At 47.8% G+C, this 18,670-nt stretch overlaps 1 protein-coding gene across 1 annotated transcript in view; it reads right to left on the reverse strand.

Moving 5' to 3' along the window:
- Positions 1-8,269: 8,269 nt before the first annotated feature.
- The window catches only part of LOC309342215 (cytochrome P450 2J2-like), a 48,375-nt gene continuing 37,974 nt past the window's right edge, over positions 8,270-18,670 (reverse strand). The window contains exons 6-9 of the mRNA XM_081862613.1: positions 12,714-12,855; positions 10,962-11,149; positions 10,181-10,322; positions 8,270-9,012 (exon numbers count right to left, since the gene is read on the reverse strand). Of these exons, the coding sequence (XP_081718739.1) occupies positions 8,825-9,012; positions 10,181-10,322; positions 10,962-11,149; positions 12,714-12,855 (660 nt within the window). The 3' untranslated portion in view covers positions 8,270-8,824. The remainder of the gene's footprint in view (positions 9,013-10,180; positions 10,323-10,961; positions 11,150-12,713; positions 12,856-18,670) is intronic.

The following is an 18,670-nucleotide window of genomic DNA, read 5'->3' on the forward strand; positions in this document are numbered from 1 at the left end:
GAGTGGGGGCTTTTGGAGTGACGCAGCAATAAAAAGAGAGTCGCCATGTTGGCAGGTTATGTCAAAAGACTGATGGCTGAGGAGGAAGTTAAGGATTTGTTATTATACTGGATTCCTTTTTAAAAAAATAATAATATTTACTGAGGTTTTCAAGGTTTCACATGAAACAGAAAAACACCAAATTAAACAAAAAACAAAACAATGTATCACAATAAAAAAGAATACAATAAAAAAAGAAAAAAAAGAAAAAAGAAAAGCAAAAAACATATCAAACCTTCACATAATATATCTTTCATTTGCTTGTTTCCTTGACCTCCTCCCACCTCCCTTTTTTGTATTCTAATTCAGTTAAATATTTCAGCAAATCCTTTCCCTCTTTATTTTGTCCTTATAATCTATCTTATTGTACTGTAATTTTACATTCTCTTCTTTCACCAATTAACAATCCGTTTTTACTTTTTATAAAATCTTATTTCTCCTTAAAATTAATATATCTATTTGAACTTAATCTCTTAAAACATTTCCACTAGGGTCATAAAAATTTCATTCCACAATTTTTCTCTCCCTCATTAAATTTTTACAAAATTTCCAAATATAAACTTTAAATTCCCAATCTTCTTCCACCGTCTCCTCTCCCTGGTCTCGTCCTCTGCCGTCCCTTCTGTCAATTCCAGACAGTCCATCAACCTGGAGATCTTATATCCGAGGCTCTTAACTCTTCTTCACGTCCCTTCTGCCGATCTTCTTCATAGTCTTTAGTGCTAAAAAGCAGATCTCGGGGGAGCTCCATCCCAACAATGCCTTTATTCCTTCTTAACAGGACAGCCAGATTTCCATAGTTAAAGCTAGGATCCATAAAGCATTCCAAATCTTGTTTCAAAGTTCCTCCAAATCCAAAGGCCCCAAAAGCTCCAATCTCCTCCTGACCCAAATCCATATCCCAAAAGTCAATTGATCCCTGCCTTGGGGAATCTCTCCAACTTTCCTTTTCCAGACCAGGCCAGGCTCCAATCTTCAAGATCTGGCTTTTTCTAGTTTCAATCATAAAGGGCCTCAATTTGTAATCCTCAATTTGCATCTGTAAGGTTAAGGCTCCTCCTTTATTACTTTAGGTTCGACCACAGCAACTTTCTCCTTCTCCTTTTCAATGATTTGTTCAGTTATGATAGATTCCTGTGCCGGATCCTGGACAACTTCTGTGTTGATACCCACTTTTGATCCCAAGATGTCAATTTTAGTAGCCAAAGCATCCATCTGTTTATGAAGCTTTTCCAACAAATAGTTTGTCTTATAAAATGCAGACACTAAATCTTCCCTAACCGACATTCTTGGGATGTTCAAGGTCAAACTCTGGTTTCTCACAATCCTTATCTTACAGCTGAATACCTCTGCTCCACTCTTGTAACAGTTTCAAAAAACTCAGTCCTTTCCAACACAATTCCAAAGATGAAAAATAGTATCAATTTTCAGTTACTTTTTCTTCTTTTAAAACACAGAAACGGACAATGGAAACAGTATCTTTCTCTTGTAGCTAGCTGTCAAATATGTACTGTTCACTGTCAATGGACTTTTTCCTTTTTTTTTCTTTTTGCAGCCCGTTCCCAGGTTCAAAGACGTGGTAATTTAGTTTTTCACTCTCTCCTGCAGGCATGCTTGGTCAAAATTTCCCCCCTCTTCCCCTGCTTCCAAGGGGGGTTTAATAGTTTCAATCAATGGAAGTTTGATCCTTTACATGAAGCTTTCCAAAACCTTAGCTTACGACTACTTTGCTTCAGTCTATTTACAAAAAGGAGAGGCGGACTTCCTGTTTTGAGCCTTCCCCGTTTGATGCCGAATTAAGGTATTTAGAAATCCAATTTTCCGTTCTACTCACGGTTTGTTGTTTAAAATCCAATTGTCCACAGGAAAAAATCAGCACTCTCCGGCAGCAGCAATGCGGCTTCACTCCGTGAAAGAAGCGGTCGATTCAAAGCACCGCGCCACTCACCCCACGTCGCTCTGGATTCCCGATACCGGGTCTCCCCGCGAGTAGGGGGGCGCAAAAGGTGCCAGCCAAATCCCAAGTTCACACGCTTCTTCCACCTGTGATTTCCAAGGGTCTCCGCCTTCGCCGTGGCAGTTCAGACCCTGCTTTCCACAAAGCAAGTTCCTCCCGATCGGAGGAGCTCCGCCATTGCCAGAGGCGCTAACCCGGAAGTCCTGTTATTATACTGGATTCCTGGCAGAACCTCCTCAGAAGTTTGAGAAAAGGGAGTGAGAGACCTGTGAAGATTAGCGACGGTAAGAGTGTTTTTTTTATGGAGGTGATGAGAAGAGGCAGCCGTCTGGGTATGACTCTTGGATGAACGGAAAAACTCACACAGGATTATAAAATAATTGTTTCAACTCACTTGCGGAGACTATCAGAGGTCACAAAGAGAAAGGAAAAATATATGGAAACAACAAAAAGAGATGTGGAAAACAAGAAGAAAGGATTGGATAGAATTGTGAACATCATTTGGACAGAATTGGGGACATTTAAGCAGTAGCAACAAGATGATTGGATCCCTTTCAGAACTTGAAATATGGGTACCCCCAACAAAAATTTAAAATTTGGGTTTGTAATTCGGAATTAATGTGATGTGATTTGATTGGTCTGTTAATAAAAAATATTTTCAAAAAATTAAAAAATAAAAAATAAAATATGAATATGAGAAAAGCCCTGCTGGATCACACCGAAATCTTCTTCTCCGAGCTGGAAAGCCCACCACCTGTCCTCTTGACCCGTGCCCGTCTTGGCTGATTAGAGCGTGTCCAGACGAGGTGCGGGCCCCCCTGGGTGATATCATCAGTTTGTCCCTTGGCACTGGGATATTCCCAGGGGAACTGAAGGAGGCAGTGGTGCGCCCGCTCTTAAAGAAAACATCATTAGATCCCTTAGATCTATCCAATTACCGCCCAGTTTCGAATCTTCCATTCCTGGGTAAGGTGATTGAGAGAGCGGTTGCTGAACAGCTTGGTAGGTTTCTGGATGAAACATCGGCTCTGGATCCATTCCAGTTCGGCTTCCGCACTGGTCATGGGACCGAGACGGCTCTGGTCGCCCTAACAGATGATCTCTGCAGGCAGCTGGATCGAGGCGGGTCGGGGCTGCTGATTCTTCTAGACCTGCCAGCAGCCTTCAACATGGTCGATCACGAACTCCTAGACCACCGCCTTGCCGATGTTGGGATTCAGGGCACAGCCCTTCAATGGCTGTGCTCGTTTCTCTCTGGTCGGGGACAGAGGGTGGCGCTTGGGGGAGAATTGTCATCGCGCCACTCCTTGGTGTGTGGAGTGCCTCAGGGTGCGATACTCTCCCCGATGCTTTTAAACATCTTTATGCGCCCCCTCGCCCAGCTTGCCCGGAGTTTTGGGCTGGGCTGCCATCAGTATGCCGATGACACCCAACTCTATCTGTTGATGGATGACCATCCTCACTCGGCCCCAGACACACTGACCAGATGTCTGGAAGCTGTGGCTGGATGGTTACGTGGGAGCCGGTTGAAGTTAAATCCGTCGAAGACAGAGGTCCTCTGGCTGGGATGGGGCGATATAGGATTGAGGGGGCAACTCCCATCTCTTGCGGGGGTGCAATTAGTGCCAGCACCGTCCGTTAAGAGTTTGGTTGTAATCTTCGATACCTCCCTCTCTATGGAGGTGCAGATTACAGCTACAACAAAGGCAGCATTTTTTCATCTCCGCCAAGCTAAGCAGTTGGCTCCTTATCTCTCTCGCCCTGACCTAGCCACTGTGATCCACGCGACGGTCACCTCCAGACTGGATTATTGTAACTCGCTCTACGTGGGGCTACCCTTGAGACTGACCCAGAAACTCCAGCGGGTGCAGAATGCCGCAGCAAGACTCCTTATGGGGTCTTCGCTGCGAGATCACATTCATCCGGTACTATACCAGCTGCACTGGCTCCAGGTGGAGTACAGGATCAGGTTTAAGGTGCTGGTTTTGACCTTTAAAGCCCTATACGGCCTAGGACCCTCGTACCTATGAGACCGCCTCTCCTGGTATGTCCCACAGAGGAACTTACGGTCTGCAAATAAAAACACCTTGAAGATCCCAGGCCACAGAGAGGTTAGGCTGGCCTCAACTAGAGCCAGGGCCTTTTTGGCCGCGGCTCCAATCTGGTGGAATGCTCTGTCACAAGAGACCAGGGCCCTGCGGGACTTGACATCTTTCCGCAGGGCCTGCAAAACAGAGCTGTTCCAACAGGCCTTTGGTCAGGGCGCAGCCTGACCCCCCTCCTCTGGCAATCTGCACAGAATTTTGATTATTGGTTGCCATAAATTTGATTTTAATTAATTTTTATAATGAAATGTTTTTAAAATTGTTGGATTATTTTGATTGTTGTTAGTCGCCCTGAGCCTGGCTTAGGCTGGGGAGGGCGGGATATAAATAAAATTTATTATTATTATTATTATTATTATTATTATTATTGCGCAAAAAGAGGGATTACCTCTTTTCTCCCTTGAATAGTGCATAGAGCTGGAGGAGGAATTTGAAAGAGTGATAGTCTTTCCTGCTTCCTCTTTATGATCTATATGTACTGGATCCAACTTTTACCCAGACTCTTAGGAAAAGCCAAGTGTGCATGTGTACATTCTCTCTCTCTCCCTCCCTCCCTCCCCCCTCTCTCAGGGGGCTCATCTGGGAGAGTGAGGACTCACGCAAATGTATGGTGCCTGCTTGTAAGTGAAAGAATAACACCCCTGAATAATTTAACTCCTTATAAAAATTCATGATTTACACCAAGATTCTGAATATTCTTTATTTGTCAAGGCTTCTGTCTCAAAATAGAAGAAAATGTTTGCTGATATTGAAGGAATGGGTTTCTGTGCAGTCAGTTTGAAACGGGACCAATACACTTTTTTCCTTTTCCAAGGGAGCATTTCTAATATGCTTTAACTTGAGCTCTTGAGCCAAAACCCAGCTGTATAAACTAGTGCTCAAAGCTCTCTCCCTTATCAGTCCATGAAGGCTGGTAATGACGGATGGCCTTGACCACTCCAAAGTGGAGCAGGGATGACACTCTGGGCCTTATCTTACATCCTGACCACAAAGACCACAAAGACGCACAGACCTAGTCCGGGAACAGTGCCAGAGTGTGTTCTTGAAGTTGGTGACCTCTTGCTCCAAGATAAGAGTATAAGAACAGGAATACCCTTTTATGGTCAGAAGTACAAGAAGGAATACTCTTTTATGGTCAGATGTACAGGAAGGAATACCCTTTTATGGTTAAGAGTGCTGGAGGAGGAGCATCTGTGATGTCAACCTGCGTGTACAAGCTGACATGCTTGGATTCCTGGGGAAGGGGGAGAGGGTGCCTGGAGGATATATATACTGCACGAAATCTCTCATTTCTTTGGACTTGCTGTGGACTGACCACGCAAGTGCCTTCTGCTATCCGGAGAGCAGAATAAAATAACTCTTTCTCTGAACCAACCCTCGGTGTCATTTGACTTCCTTCCTCCTGTCCGGGAGCAACACAGAGCCTACCAAACGGTAAAGTCTAATAAGGCTACAATATTAAAATAGTTTAGGGAAACAATAGGTAAGAAGTGTAGGTGCCAACTTCTTTTGGACCCCCTAATAAAATATTTTGGGGGACCTTCCCCACCCATGTTCAGTATACACCTTTAGGCGCCAGTCAAAAATGTTCCTTTTCAACCTGGCCTTTGCCTGACTTGATCTACAGCTTATACCCTTTTGAAAAATGCTGGATCTTTTTTTTTTGGGGGGGGTTATTGGGTTGTTGGTTTTGTTTTCATTTAATGTATTTGATATTTTATGTGAAGTGCCCTGAGACCTTTGGGTATCAGGCCAAGCGCCAAGTGAACATACATAGTATAAGAACAGCATCATATAAGACCATAAAAAAGGAATGAAACTCCACTGAATTGCCCTTCTCTGCTCCTCCCTCTTCATCCCTCTTCTGGTCCTGGGAGACACCGGGAGAGGGGAGCTTGTCGCAGCAGGAGGGAGGACACCCTGGTTCCTTCACTAGCCTGACTCATCTCTGCCTCTTGGCCTCTCCTATCTCCTACTTCTGCCTCTGCTTCTGCTTCTGGACTTTTCTCTGCCACACACTGTCCCTGTCTGATCATCAATTCCCAGGCTCTCAGTCTTCATCCCTTGGAAATTCCCCAGGTCATACCTCCCACCATTCCTTGGTGTTCAGCCATTGCATGCCATCATGCCTCAAAACCCTCAATGATCCCTGGCATATGGACTTGTGGCCATAACATATGTGCTTGACTCATGGTTCATTATGTTCCAATGAGAAACAGAGATTGTGCTAATTACGACTATGGTTACTACTTCATTGTGGGGCGGGACATCCGTGTTTGAAAGATATTTTGATTATTATTATTGCACCTCCTCCATTTTGGCCTTGCATATTATAGATCAGATTCTACTGTAATTTGCCATGTTGATTTGGTAGTGTGGGCCAGCTACAGGCCTTCTTGAATGGCACAGGTCTTCTTAATCCTTGTAAATCTGGTTCTTGGGATGGGTTGTGGGTGGAAAGTGCCTCTGACTCCAAATTAGAGTACTAGCAGTGGAGAAGGACAAGGACAGTGCTTCTTAAGAACTGATTTAGAGCAGAAATATTAGTACTGTAATCATTCTGTGAAAACAATGTATGATCCGAACTGCCTACATGCTGTGCTTACCCCAGTGGGTGTCTACATTTGGTTCTAGGTCATGGCATTCCCCCAGGTCCCAGTGAATTGTAGAGTTGGAATGGACCCTGAGGGCCATCTAGTCCAACTCCCTCCAATGCTGGAATCTCAGCTCAAGACATCCATGACACATGGCCATCCAACTTCTGCTTAAATACCTCCAAGGAAGGAGAGTCCACAATCTCCCAAGGGAGACCATTCCACTGTCAAACAGCTCTTACTGTCAGAAAGTTTTTCCATATGTTTATTTCTGAATCTTCTTTTTTGTAACATGAAGCCATTGATTTGAGTCCTACCCTCCAGAGCAGGGCTGGATCAAGACACATCAAATAAGCGATTCAGTTAAACGCATTCTATTTTTAAAATTATTATTCAATATTAAAATTAACATTTACATTCAAATAATAATTGTAATCATAAACATATAGAATTCTCAGAATCCTTGGACTTCCCCCCACCTCTCCATGGGTTCCATTGTTAATCATTTTCAACTGCATCATATAATATTAAATATATAATATTAAATCCATTTCTTTTATCCATTTTGAATATATCATTTATTTGGTGATGCTGTAAACAATCAGTTCCTAATGTCTTATATCCTCAATTTTTTTTTCAATTTTATTATTGATATCCTTCCCCAGTTAAATGCATTGTAAAGTTCATACAGGGAAGTTCCTTTGGAGAAAAATGGGACTCCACTCCGCCATCTGGTGCCATAGTGTTATAATGCATATAAGGAGCTTTATCTTTACAAATGTAGCCGAGTCTCATGAGAAAACTATTACCTCCCTTGACCTGGACACTATATTTCTGTTGATGCAGCCTTGAACAGCATTAGCATTTTTGCTGTTGCATCACACTGCTGACTCACGTTAAGCTTGTTGTCCACCAAGACCCCAAGTGAAGGTGTAATAACAGAACCCATGGAGGGGAAGGTGGAAAGTTCAGAGATTTGGAGGAATCTTAATTGTGGATGTGTGTTGCGGTATTACTATAATTTTATACTGGTAAAACCAAATAAAAATTATTTTAAAAAGAAAAAGAAAAAGAAAAAAGGATAGTGAAAGTCAGGGGAACGTCTGTTTTAAGCTTCTCCCTCTTTCATTTCTTAGCTGTGATAAAGCATGTGAAGCCTTCAAATATTCCATAGTGCCTCCACACAATGTCTTTCACTCCTGATACCATGTCTTGTCCTCAACATGAAGTTCTGGCTTCAATGTACTGATTTAGAAGAGATATTTTTGTTATATTTGCAGGCTCTTCTACACAGCGGAATGATGAGCAGTACGTGCCACATACTTCACTTTACTTTATTTACACTTCAATGCTGAGAGGTTACAAACATGCATCTTGCCTCTGCGAGAGCAGAGAAACAACTCCTCTCCTCGGAAACACCGAGAGAACAGTGAAAAACAGGAAACCAGTGTACGTCACATCCAGTCTCCCATTCCCGTGGGAAACCCAACAGTACTCTGACTGTGGAATGCAAAACATTGTCCCGTGACAAGCACTTCGCTGCACAGTGAAGGAAGCAGAAACCAACAATTTTATTAACAAGCATACATGTACAGTATCCATCAAAGGAACTTAACCTTCTTCAACTGGACAAACAGACAGTCCTGTTCTTAGTAGTCTGCTCATCTTAAAGATACAATAACATAGCATGGAGTGTGGGTTGAAAGAGGGCTACAGAAACAGGAGAGAGAAGGAAGTGTGGGAATGTGTGTGTAAGGGAGATGTGAGGAAAGTAGAGGGGAGGGGGAAAGGTTGCGAGAGTAAGAATGGGGATGCAAAGGAAAGTTGTCAAAAAGGAGGGAGTAAGGAGGCATTGGGAGAGGGATGAAGATGAAAACAGGGGCATGAAAGGGCCTGAAGAAAAGGAGGAGATGGGGTGAAGGGGGAAATGGATGCAAAGCAGAGCTGCAGAAGATAAGAGAGAAGTGGCTTCAGAAATGGAGCTGCGAAGGTGAAAAGAGACCTCAGTAGCTGCATGGGATGAGATGGGAAGGGAAGGGGAAATGCTAGGGGGTTCATGTGTCAGGAGTGGTCAAGGGGTCGCTAAGTGGAGGAAGCAGGGGGGCAGCCCCTAATATTTTCCTATTTTCTTATGTGTTGCAACGGGGAACAGCACAGAGTTTATAAGGCTGGGGATGTGCTGTAGCCCCTACTGTAGCCTCTTGATTGAGCTCTTTGACTCCTTCTGGTAGCTGGAAGCTGAATGCCCTCAGCAGGCTGGTGAGGAAGATGAATATTTCGATCTTTGCCAGCTGCATTCCCAAACAAATGCGAGACCCTGAGGATGGGACAAGTGAAAGACAGCAAGTGAGCAAGAATTTACTTTCCCATGTTCATTGCTTTGTAGTTATAAACATTCTCCTTAATACTTTGGAAAACTAGACATAGATAGGATAGTGAAATCATCAAGGCTGCTGTCAATTTCCCAGCCTGGTCAGTGCTAACCTTTCTTTCCTCTTGTTATACTTATGTTTTGTTCTGTAATTTGAAGTTCCCTATCTCATATCAAGGAAGATACATTCAGGAAGGGGATGGACTGAAAATGAAGGGCTAGAAACCGGGGGAAGAGGGTCTAGGTCCCAAGTGGGAGCTGGGAGGGCTCACTTTTCTGCATGTAGAATGAGGGTGAATATTTAATTTTGACAGAGGTAATTTGCTTTTCTTCTTTTCTTTCTTTTCTTCCTTTCCTCATCCTTTTTCTATTTTCCTTTTTAGATTGTCATGATGTATATTGTCTCTTATGTATAAAACTTTCACTAAAACTTGACTTAAAAAATGAAAGGAAAACTTTTGTCAACTGTCCAAATCTGCAATGCAGAAAGGGGTAAAGAGCATAAAGTAATTTTCCTGTCAGACTTACCTCACATTGGTAGGAACTAGATTTCTGAATGCTGTATGGAAAAGCACATGAATCTGACCTTTGGAGAATTTGTAAGTTAGCAGTGATGATGTCTGCTGAATTTCTGCAGGAATAATATTCTTTTGATTTCAGAGTAGGAGAAGTAAGGAAGTGGCATGGTTTCATCAGTTCTGAGTGTGCTTTCAAACCAGGCTAAATAGTACCCCATGAAAAGATAGCCTTAGCCCTGCTGCCTGAAAAGAAGTTGGGTGGCTTGCAGTGTGATGTGAGATGGGGAACAGCTGTATCCTAGTGCTGGCAGTGCTGCCTCTCTCAGGGACAGGGCAGGGGTGGCAAATGTTGGGAGGTCCAGATGGAGGCCACATAAGTCTATGTGCATGTGTGGATCCCAAGCCACCAACCCAGAGATCCCCTTAACTTGCCACTGCCCTGCCTCATTCTGCTGACCAGCACTGCCACTCCAGCCAGAAAGACGCTGCCTCTGCTCCGGCCCACTCCCTCATGTGCTGCTGCTGATGTCATTTCCTGGAAGCAGACCAGTAAGCCCATCTACAGACCACAACGTAGCTTGGTCTTCTGCATTTACCTGCACCAAATGGGAGATATTCTTCTCGAGCCACATATTGTCCATCCTTGTCCAAAAAATGATTTGGGTTGAACTCTGCAGGTGTCTCCCATCGTGTTGGATCAAAAAGAACTGAGCGCAGATCGGGAACAATAATAGTCCCCTGCAAATAAGAAACAAGTGACTTGGAATGCATTCAGATCAACACATTTCTGTTGATTCCAAGAAGACTAATCTTTGCAGAGACATGTGATATATATATATATATATATATATATATATATATATATATATGCAGGTTTTGGTGTCCTCGGGTGTCTTCCCGTGTAAAAGTTGGGGTGTTTTTTTTTGGGTGAAATAAAATGCAGTATTCACGGGAAGACACCCGAGGACACCAAAACCTGCATTCCTGTACCCGTGAAAATCTACGAAAGCATATATATATATATATATATATATATATATATATATATATATATGGGGGTGGTTTTGTATTCTTCACCTTAAAATACTTTCTGCACAGGCAGGAACACAAGAGGAATTTTCCCCACCTCTTTTAAAATGAAAGTTCACAACCAGGCTGAGACCTCTGGATACTTCAGGCTCCTCCCCTGCCACAATTGCCCCATGGAATGGCACTTGCCAATGGTGAGACATGTCTGCAGATGGAGCTCCTGCTCTTGCCCTTCAGATTTTTGACTAGACAGGAAGTTCCTGTATGCCTGGCAGCATCTCTCAATATGCAACCTTCTGCTGCTCTTTGCTCTTGGGCTAGGAGTGCAGTTGTAGCACACTGTTATACCTTGGGAATGAGAAAACCATGCAGCTTCAAATCCTTTGTACATTGCCTAGGTAACCCAAAAAAAAGGACATATTTAAAGCGCTGTAGTTCATGAATCACAGCATTAGTGTAGGGCAGTTTCTTCTTATCTTGATAGCAGATTGAGTGAGTAGAACCTATGACATCTTCTATTTCCTTGTGCATTTTATCTGAAGAGAATGATGGAAACAGAATATTTATTGTGAATACTGCATTTTATTTCACATGGCCATTTAATTCCCTTGACCATATTCCATAAATCTCTGTGAATGAGTCCCAGTTTCTTGCATTTTTAGCTCACCTGGTCCTCCAAAGAGCTCAAGTCTGTGTCCATGGTTCTTCCCCACTCTAGTTCCCTGGTGTGAAATTTTTGAAAGTGAAGCTAATCTCAGATGTTTCTGTTGGCTGGATTTGCTGAAGGGCTGGGATCAAAGGCTGTCTGTAGTGTGTGTGTGTGTGTGTGTGTGTGTGTGTATTCTCCATCCCTGGCTCTCAATATTTCCTACTTACCGTATTTTTCGCTCTATAGGATGCACTTTCCCGCCTCCAAAAATGAGGGGGAAATGCATGTGCGTCCCATGGGGCGAATGCAGGCTTTTGCTGAAGCCTGGAGAGCAAGAGGGGTCGGTGCGCACCGACCCCTCTTGCTCTCCAGGCTTCAGGAAGCTATCCGCAAGCCTTCGGAGCCCGGCGGGAGTTATATATGCTTTTCCAGCTGCATTGGCTCCCAGTGGAGTACAGGGTCAGATTTAAGGTGCTGGTTTTGACTTTTAAAGCCCTTCATGGCCTAGGACCCTTGTACCTACGGGACCGCCTCTCCTGGTATGCCCATGGAGGACCTTAAGGTCCATATATAGCAACACCCTGGAGGTCCCGGCCCTAAGGAAGTTAGATGAGCCTCAACCAGAGCCAGGGGCTTCTCAACACTGGCTTCGGCCTGGTGGAATGCTCTGTCTCATGAGACCAGGGCCCTGCAGGATCTGATTTCTTTCTGCAGGGCCTGTAAGACAGAGTTGTTCCACCTGGCCTTTGGCTCAGAATCAGTTTGATCCCCCCCCCTTCTTTTTCCTTTCTACTCCTATGAAGGAGGATTTTGCTCCCTAACTTTTTAAATGTTGTATCTTAATCTTTCAAATTGTATTTTAATCAACTTGTTTTTATTATTGGTTGTTAGCTGCCCTGAGCACGGTCTTGGCTGGAGAGGGCGGTGTGTGTGTGTGTGTGTGTGTGTGTGTGTGTGTGTGTGTATTACATCTGGTACAACTGGACACTATGATGAGTGCCAGAGTGCATGGAAATGGTGTTTACCTTCCCGCCGCAGCAGTACCTATTTATCTACTTGCACTGGCATGCTTTCAAACTGCTAGGTTGGCAGAAGCTGGGACAGAGCAACGGGAGCTCATCCTGTCACACGGATTTGAACTGCCAACCTTGTAATCAGCAAGCACAAGGGGATCACTGGTTTAGACCACAGCGCCACCCGTGTCCCTTATGTAGTGGAGCACGGAGAGGCAGGAGACTCTTGGGGTCCTTTCCAACCCTACAATTATAGGTTCCATAAAAGTGCGGGGGGGGGGGATTGATCTTTCCAGACATGAAAGTCATAAAAGTCAATAACATTTGGCTTCCAAAACTTACATCATAAACTCACGTTTAACTCTTTCCAATATGAAAGCTTTAAAGAATTATGGTCCACCCTAGTGATCAAGAGAAGTCCTGGCTCTCCTCTCTCACCTTGGATATCTGGATGACTTGCCAGGAGGAGAAGCGCCCATTTCAGAGAACTGGTGGTTGTCTCTGTCCCTGCTACAAAGAGGTCAAAAATGCACTGGGCCAAGTTTTCTTCATCATAGGTGGACTCTGGGTCATTCTTGCTCTGGTGTTGAAAATGGGGAAAGTGACATGTCATTTACATGCCTTACAATTTGTCCTTCAGCACTTACTTTATTCCCCCCCCCCCACTTATTACCATACCACCCACACATGCTTCATGAGGGGTGGGGTGTTCTCTTACACCGCCTGAGGTGAAATGGGAAGGTGTTGCCACCACCGCTGTACTGTTGCTGCCACCTGCCTTACCTGGGTTGCACAGCAGTGCCCACAAAGTGGCAACAGCAACTGGGGGCTGGGTGAGATCTTGAAAGATATTGGTGAAATCTTGTCAGAAGCTGTCCCCTTTGCTTCTCCACTAGCAGCCGGCTAGGCTGTTAGGATATTTCCGTTCCACCTTAAAAGGGAACAGGCTTTGTGAGTCACAGAGTCTGCGCATTTTCTGTTCACAGGATGTTTATGTTTGCTATTGCTTTTGTTTCTCTCTCTCGGTGCCTGAACACGCTAGCAGGCAGTCATGTTTTTCTTTGTTCTGACCAACGCTGAATAAACTTGTAAATATGCTCTCCTGCTGTGCAACTTTCGCTGTGTGAATTCTGCTGATAGTGTGCACCAGCCTAAGAATGTGGCAATCTATTTCTGAGGCTTCGTGTCGCTAATTGCTGATACTGCACGTCTACGGGAGATCGATGGATGTCCGGAGTCCGGCTGGAGGCAGTGATGGCCTATGTCTCCCTGGCAGTATCCCAACAACAGGTTATGGGCCCAGATTCACGGCACTTACAGGAGAGTAAGACTGCGACAGACTGCTGAGGTATGTGTGGGGAAAAGCAAAAGCAGAGGCTTTTCGTTGCTGCGGCAAAGAGACTTTGATGTCCGGCAGGGCTAGGTTGGTCTGGGAGCTGAGCCAAGAAGGCTTGTGATTAATGGGCTGCTGAGATAAGAAGTTTTTCAAGGCATAAAGGCTCACGGCTCAAGCAAAGAGGTGGAATGGAGTTTTTCCAAGCCTCAGAAGCTGCTGAGTGCCCAAAGTTAAATCGGCACAATTACGGGACCTGGGCTGTGTGGTGTGAGAGCTTGCTTCGACAGTTTGGAGTGTGGCATACTGTGTCTGAAGCCCCTCCAGTTCCTCTGACAGATAGATGGAGGGCCCAAGATTCACAGGCCATGGACGTAATAGTCTTGTCCGTCTCTCTAGAGGAAATTAAAATGCTAGCTGGCAACACGACTGCACGTCAGATGTGGAATGCTTTGAAAGTAGCTCATCTGCCAGTAATCCCAGCCCAGAGTTTGACTGCATCGGAGGTCCTGGCTGTTTCCCAGAATGCGAGTGAATGCAGGGATGCTGAGGGCACCGGTTGCAAGCTGCAGGGGGAGCTGACTGTGATGTCATCCCAGGCAGCATTCCAGCCTCCAGGGGGAGCCAAGGAGTCGGCAGCTAAGAGCTCTGTTTCTCATGGGAGCCAAGGTCAACTTTGCAGATACCGGAAGGCCAGAGGTAAACAAAGGAAGAAGCCTGCAGATGGCCCGAAGCAGAAGGGGGATGGAAAGCCCAAGCCAGGGAAAAACAAGGCTTTGTTTGCTGGCACAGCTTCACCAAAGGCTAAAGGCATGTCTGATGGCCAGGAGCAGGGGGGCAAGCAGCAAAAGCCCACGCCGGTGGAAAACAAGGTTTTGTTTGCTGGCACTGCTTCACCAAAGGCCAAGGCCAGGTTTATCGTGGACTCTGGTGCGAGCCGCCATCTTACGAAGGACCGGCACCTATTTATCTCCACCTCAAGATGGAGAGATCCACCTGGCTGATGGAAGGACTTTGCAAATTGCAGGAAAAGGGACTGTTAAACTTGCAAGTTTGCATACAACCACCAGTAATGTACTTTATGTTCCAGGAGCAGCGGATAATTTGCTCAGTGTCCCACAGCTGACTGGGCGTGTGCTCATACCAAGAACTGACTTAGTTGGTCTTTAAGGTGCTACTGGAAGGAATTTGTTTTGTTCTGACTGAGAAGGGAATCCAGCATGACTTGACAACGCCTAGATCGCCATGGATGAATGGACTTGCTGAGCGAGCAAATCAGACTTTGCTTCAAGGCCTGAATACCTTGTTGCATGATGCCAACCTCCCTGAGAAGTTTTGGGGGGAAGCTCTGTCAACGTTTGTTTATTTCTTTAATCGCAGACTGTCATCACCTATTGGTTGTACTCCCTATGAGAAGATGTTTGGTAAGAAACCGAACGTCAAGCACATGAGAATCTTTGGTTCTGACATGTGGGTGCACACCCCACAGAGCAACAAGCTTGGGAAGCGTGGGGCACATGGTTTGTTCATGGGGTACGAAAAAGGTGCATACAGAGTATGGATGACTGGGTCTAAGTCCATTAAGTTTACAAGGAGTGTTGAGTACAATCCTAAGTGGGGGGAAAATGTGGGAATTTTCCAGAGTTACCCAGAGGAGGATGAAGGTGATGTGAAAAAACCAGATAATGTTGAGAAAGCTGAGGAAGCTGCTGCTGCTGCTGCTGCTGCTGCTGCTGATGATGATGATCAGAGTTCGGATTCCAGTTCAGTTGGTGGCACTGCTGCTGGTGTCAGTGAAAGTGATGACACAGCAGACTACAAGAGCGCAAAGGCCTTAGTCAGACCATCTGATGTGTCTGACAATGAACTGGAAGAACCTGTGCTGGTCCCGGGGGAAGGTACCGTGGGTGTAAGCAGAGTCCACACGAAGAGGGGCGAGGTCCAAGACGGGGAGCCGGGCGGGGAACAGGTACGCTGGAACAGGAGGCCGAGCTGGGAACTGGAACACCGGATAGTCAGGAACAGGAGGCCAAGCAGGGATTAGGAACACAGGAAGGTCCAAAGCCAACAACGACGTTGCTCCCGCAACCTGGGGCCAGGCTGACTGGGCTTTTATCCTCTTCTAAGGCCGGGGGCGGTCCCGGCCCCCAGGAGCCCCGCCTCCTCTGGCCTTAAGGCGAGCACTCCTCCTGGGGGCAACCAGTTCCCTTCGCCTCTCTGCCCTAAGCCTCTGCAGATCAGGAGAGGCCGAAGGGTTACTGGGCCCTGGAGGAGGCTCACCTGTGGCCACTGAGTCGTCAAGCCCCTCTGGGGCCAGAAGGGCTTCACCTGGGGCCAGCTCCTGATGCTCTGTCACAGGTGCAGGCTCTTCAGCATCTAGGCCTTGCCCCAGTTCAGCCGGCCCTGGAGGCGGGGACTCCTGTGCAGGTTGGGATTCCTCTGGTTCATCCTCTGAATCGGAATCCCAGGCCATCACACCATCCCCCCTCCCAGGCCCCCCCCTCAACCGAGGGTCCGGACCCGGCTTGCCGGGGTACGTCGCATGGAACTCTCGGAGGCAGGCAGGTGCGTGGACGTTGGCCGCTGGTTCCCAGGAACGGTCCTCCGGTCCATACCCCTTCCAGTCAATGAGATACTGCAGCTTTCCCCTGCGGTATCGGGAGTCCAGGATGCATTCCACCTCATACTCAGGCTCTCCCTGAACCAACACTGGCTGCGGACGGGGACGGTTCGGGTGGAACTCGTCGGGTGGGGCCACCGGACTCAGCAGGGACCTGTGGAAGACCGGGTGAACCTTCAGGGTTGCGGGTAACCGGAGACGGAATGCTACAGGAGAGACTTGGTCCACGATAGGGAACGGGCCGGTGAAGCGGGCGTCCAACTTCCGCGAAGGTCGAGAGGGGTGGAGGTGGCGAGTGGAGAGCCAAACCAGGTCACCGACGCGAAGTTCCGGCCCCACCTGGCGGTGGCGGTCGGCCTGGGCTTTGTACGCTTCCTTGGCCTGGTGCAGTTGCTCCACCAAAAGCTGTTGCTGGGACTGGAGCTCTTGAAGCCACTCCGTCACCGCCGGGACCGCGGATGCCGGCAGCACATCTGGAAACAGCCGTGGATGATAACCGTAACTGGCCTGGAACGGGGTCTGCTGGGTGGACGCATTCACCGCGTTGTTGTAGGCGAACTCCGCCAATGCCAGGTGGTCGACCCAGTCATCCTGCTGGTAGCTGCAGTAACACCGGAGGTACTGCTCCAGCACCGCGTTCGCCCGTTCCGTCTGGCCATCGGTCTGTGGGTGGTAGGCTGACGAGAGGCAGACCTCTGTCCCGAGGGTCTGGTGTAATGCTCGCCAGAACCGGGATGTGAACTGAACGCCCCGGTCGGACACCACGCGCTCTGGTAGGCCATGCAGGCGGAAGACATGCTGAAGGTACAGCTGAGCGGTTTCCTTGGCTGTGGGTACAGATGGGCAGGGGGTGCAGTGCACCATCTTGGTGAAATGGTCGGAGAACACTAGAAGGCAGGTACAGCCACGAGACGGGGGTAAGTCCACTACAAAGTCCAACGAAACCGTGTGCCAAGGGCGCGGTGGAACTGGCAATGGCTGAAGTAGGCCGGGGGGTCGCCCGGTAGGACCCTTGGCGCGCCGGCAGACATCACAACCAGCAACGTAGCGAGCCACGTCGGCCTTCAGGCGGGGCCACCAAAACTCACGACTGACCAGATGGGTGGTCCGATACCGTCCAAAGTGCCCCGCTGCTGGGGCATCATGGGCCATCCGGAGAACCTCCAGCCGCAGTGGCCCTGGCGGGATGTACAGACGGCCGTGGTGCAGCAGAAGGCCCTGATGCAGGACCAGCCCCGGATACTGTGGGCTGGACCCTTCAGCCAACTCCCGGAGTCGTTCCTGGGCCCAAGCGTCGACCCGCTGCTGTTCCCGCACCCGAGCCTGCAGTGGTTCCGCCTCCTGGGTGGCCAGGAACGCAGCTGGAGGTAGGATCGTGGTGGGTTCTGCTTGCTGTACCGTGTCTGCGTTGTCTTCAGGTTTCCGGGACAGGGCATCTGCCTTCTGGTTCTGAGAGCTAGGGATATAGCGGATCCGGAACTGGAACCGGGAAAAGAACAACGCCCACCGGATCTGTCTTTGGTTCAGCTTGCGGGTGGTCTGGAGGTACTCCAGATTCCGGTGGTCGGTTCTCACCTCCACCGGATGTCGTGCCCCCTCAAGATGGTGGCGCCAGACCTCAAAGGCCACCTTGATGGCCAGTAGTTCCCGCTCCCACACAGTATAGTTACGCTCCGCTGGTAGGAGCTGGCGGGAATAGAAGGCACAGGGCAAGAGTGGCGCTTCAGGTCCATTCTGTTGAGACAAGACGGCACCGAGAGCCGTACTGGAGGCGTCGGTCTCCACCACAAAGGGTCGAGAGGGGTCAGGATGTTGTAAGATCGGCGCCCTCTGGAAACAGGCCTTCAACCCCTGGAACGCCTCCTCTGCCTCCTCGTCCCAGGAAAACGGCGTCTTTGGGCGCAGTAGCCGGGTCAACGGGGTGGTGCGATGAGCATAATCTGCGATGAAGGTCCGGTAGTAGTTGGCGAACCCCAGGAAACGCTGTAGGTCCTTGCGGTTCCGGGGTGCCGCCCATTCTCGAACCGCTGCCACCTTCCCAGGGTCCATCTGCACCCCATCTGGAGAGAGCCGGTGACCAAGGAAGTCCACAGTCCGCTGATGGAACTCGCACTTGCTGAGCTTTGCGTACAAACGGTGCTCACGCAAGCGCTGCAGCACGGTCCGGACATGTCCCTCATGGCGAGCCGGGTCACGGGAGTAAACCAGTATGTCATCCAAGTACACCACCACGTATTTGTCTAACAAATCCTGGAACACGTGGTTGATGTAGCGTTGGAACACAGCAGGCGCGTTGCATAAACCAAAAGGCATAACCAAGTATTCGAACTGCCCGTACCGGGTCCCAAACGCTGTCTTCCACTCATCCCCGGCTCGGATCCGAATCAAGTTGTAGGCCCCCCGGAGGTCCAGCTTGGTGAACACCTGTGCCCCTTGCACCCG

The sequence above is a fragment of the Podarcis erhardii genome, assembly GCF_964252035.2.
Source record: "Podarcis erhardii genome assembly, chromosome: 5".
NCBI lineage: Eukaryota > Metazoa > Chordata > Lepidosauria > Squamata > Lacertidae > Podarcis > Podarcis erhardii.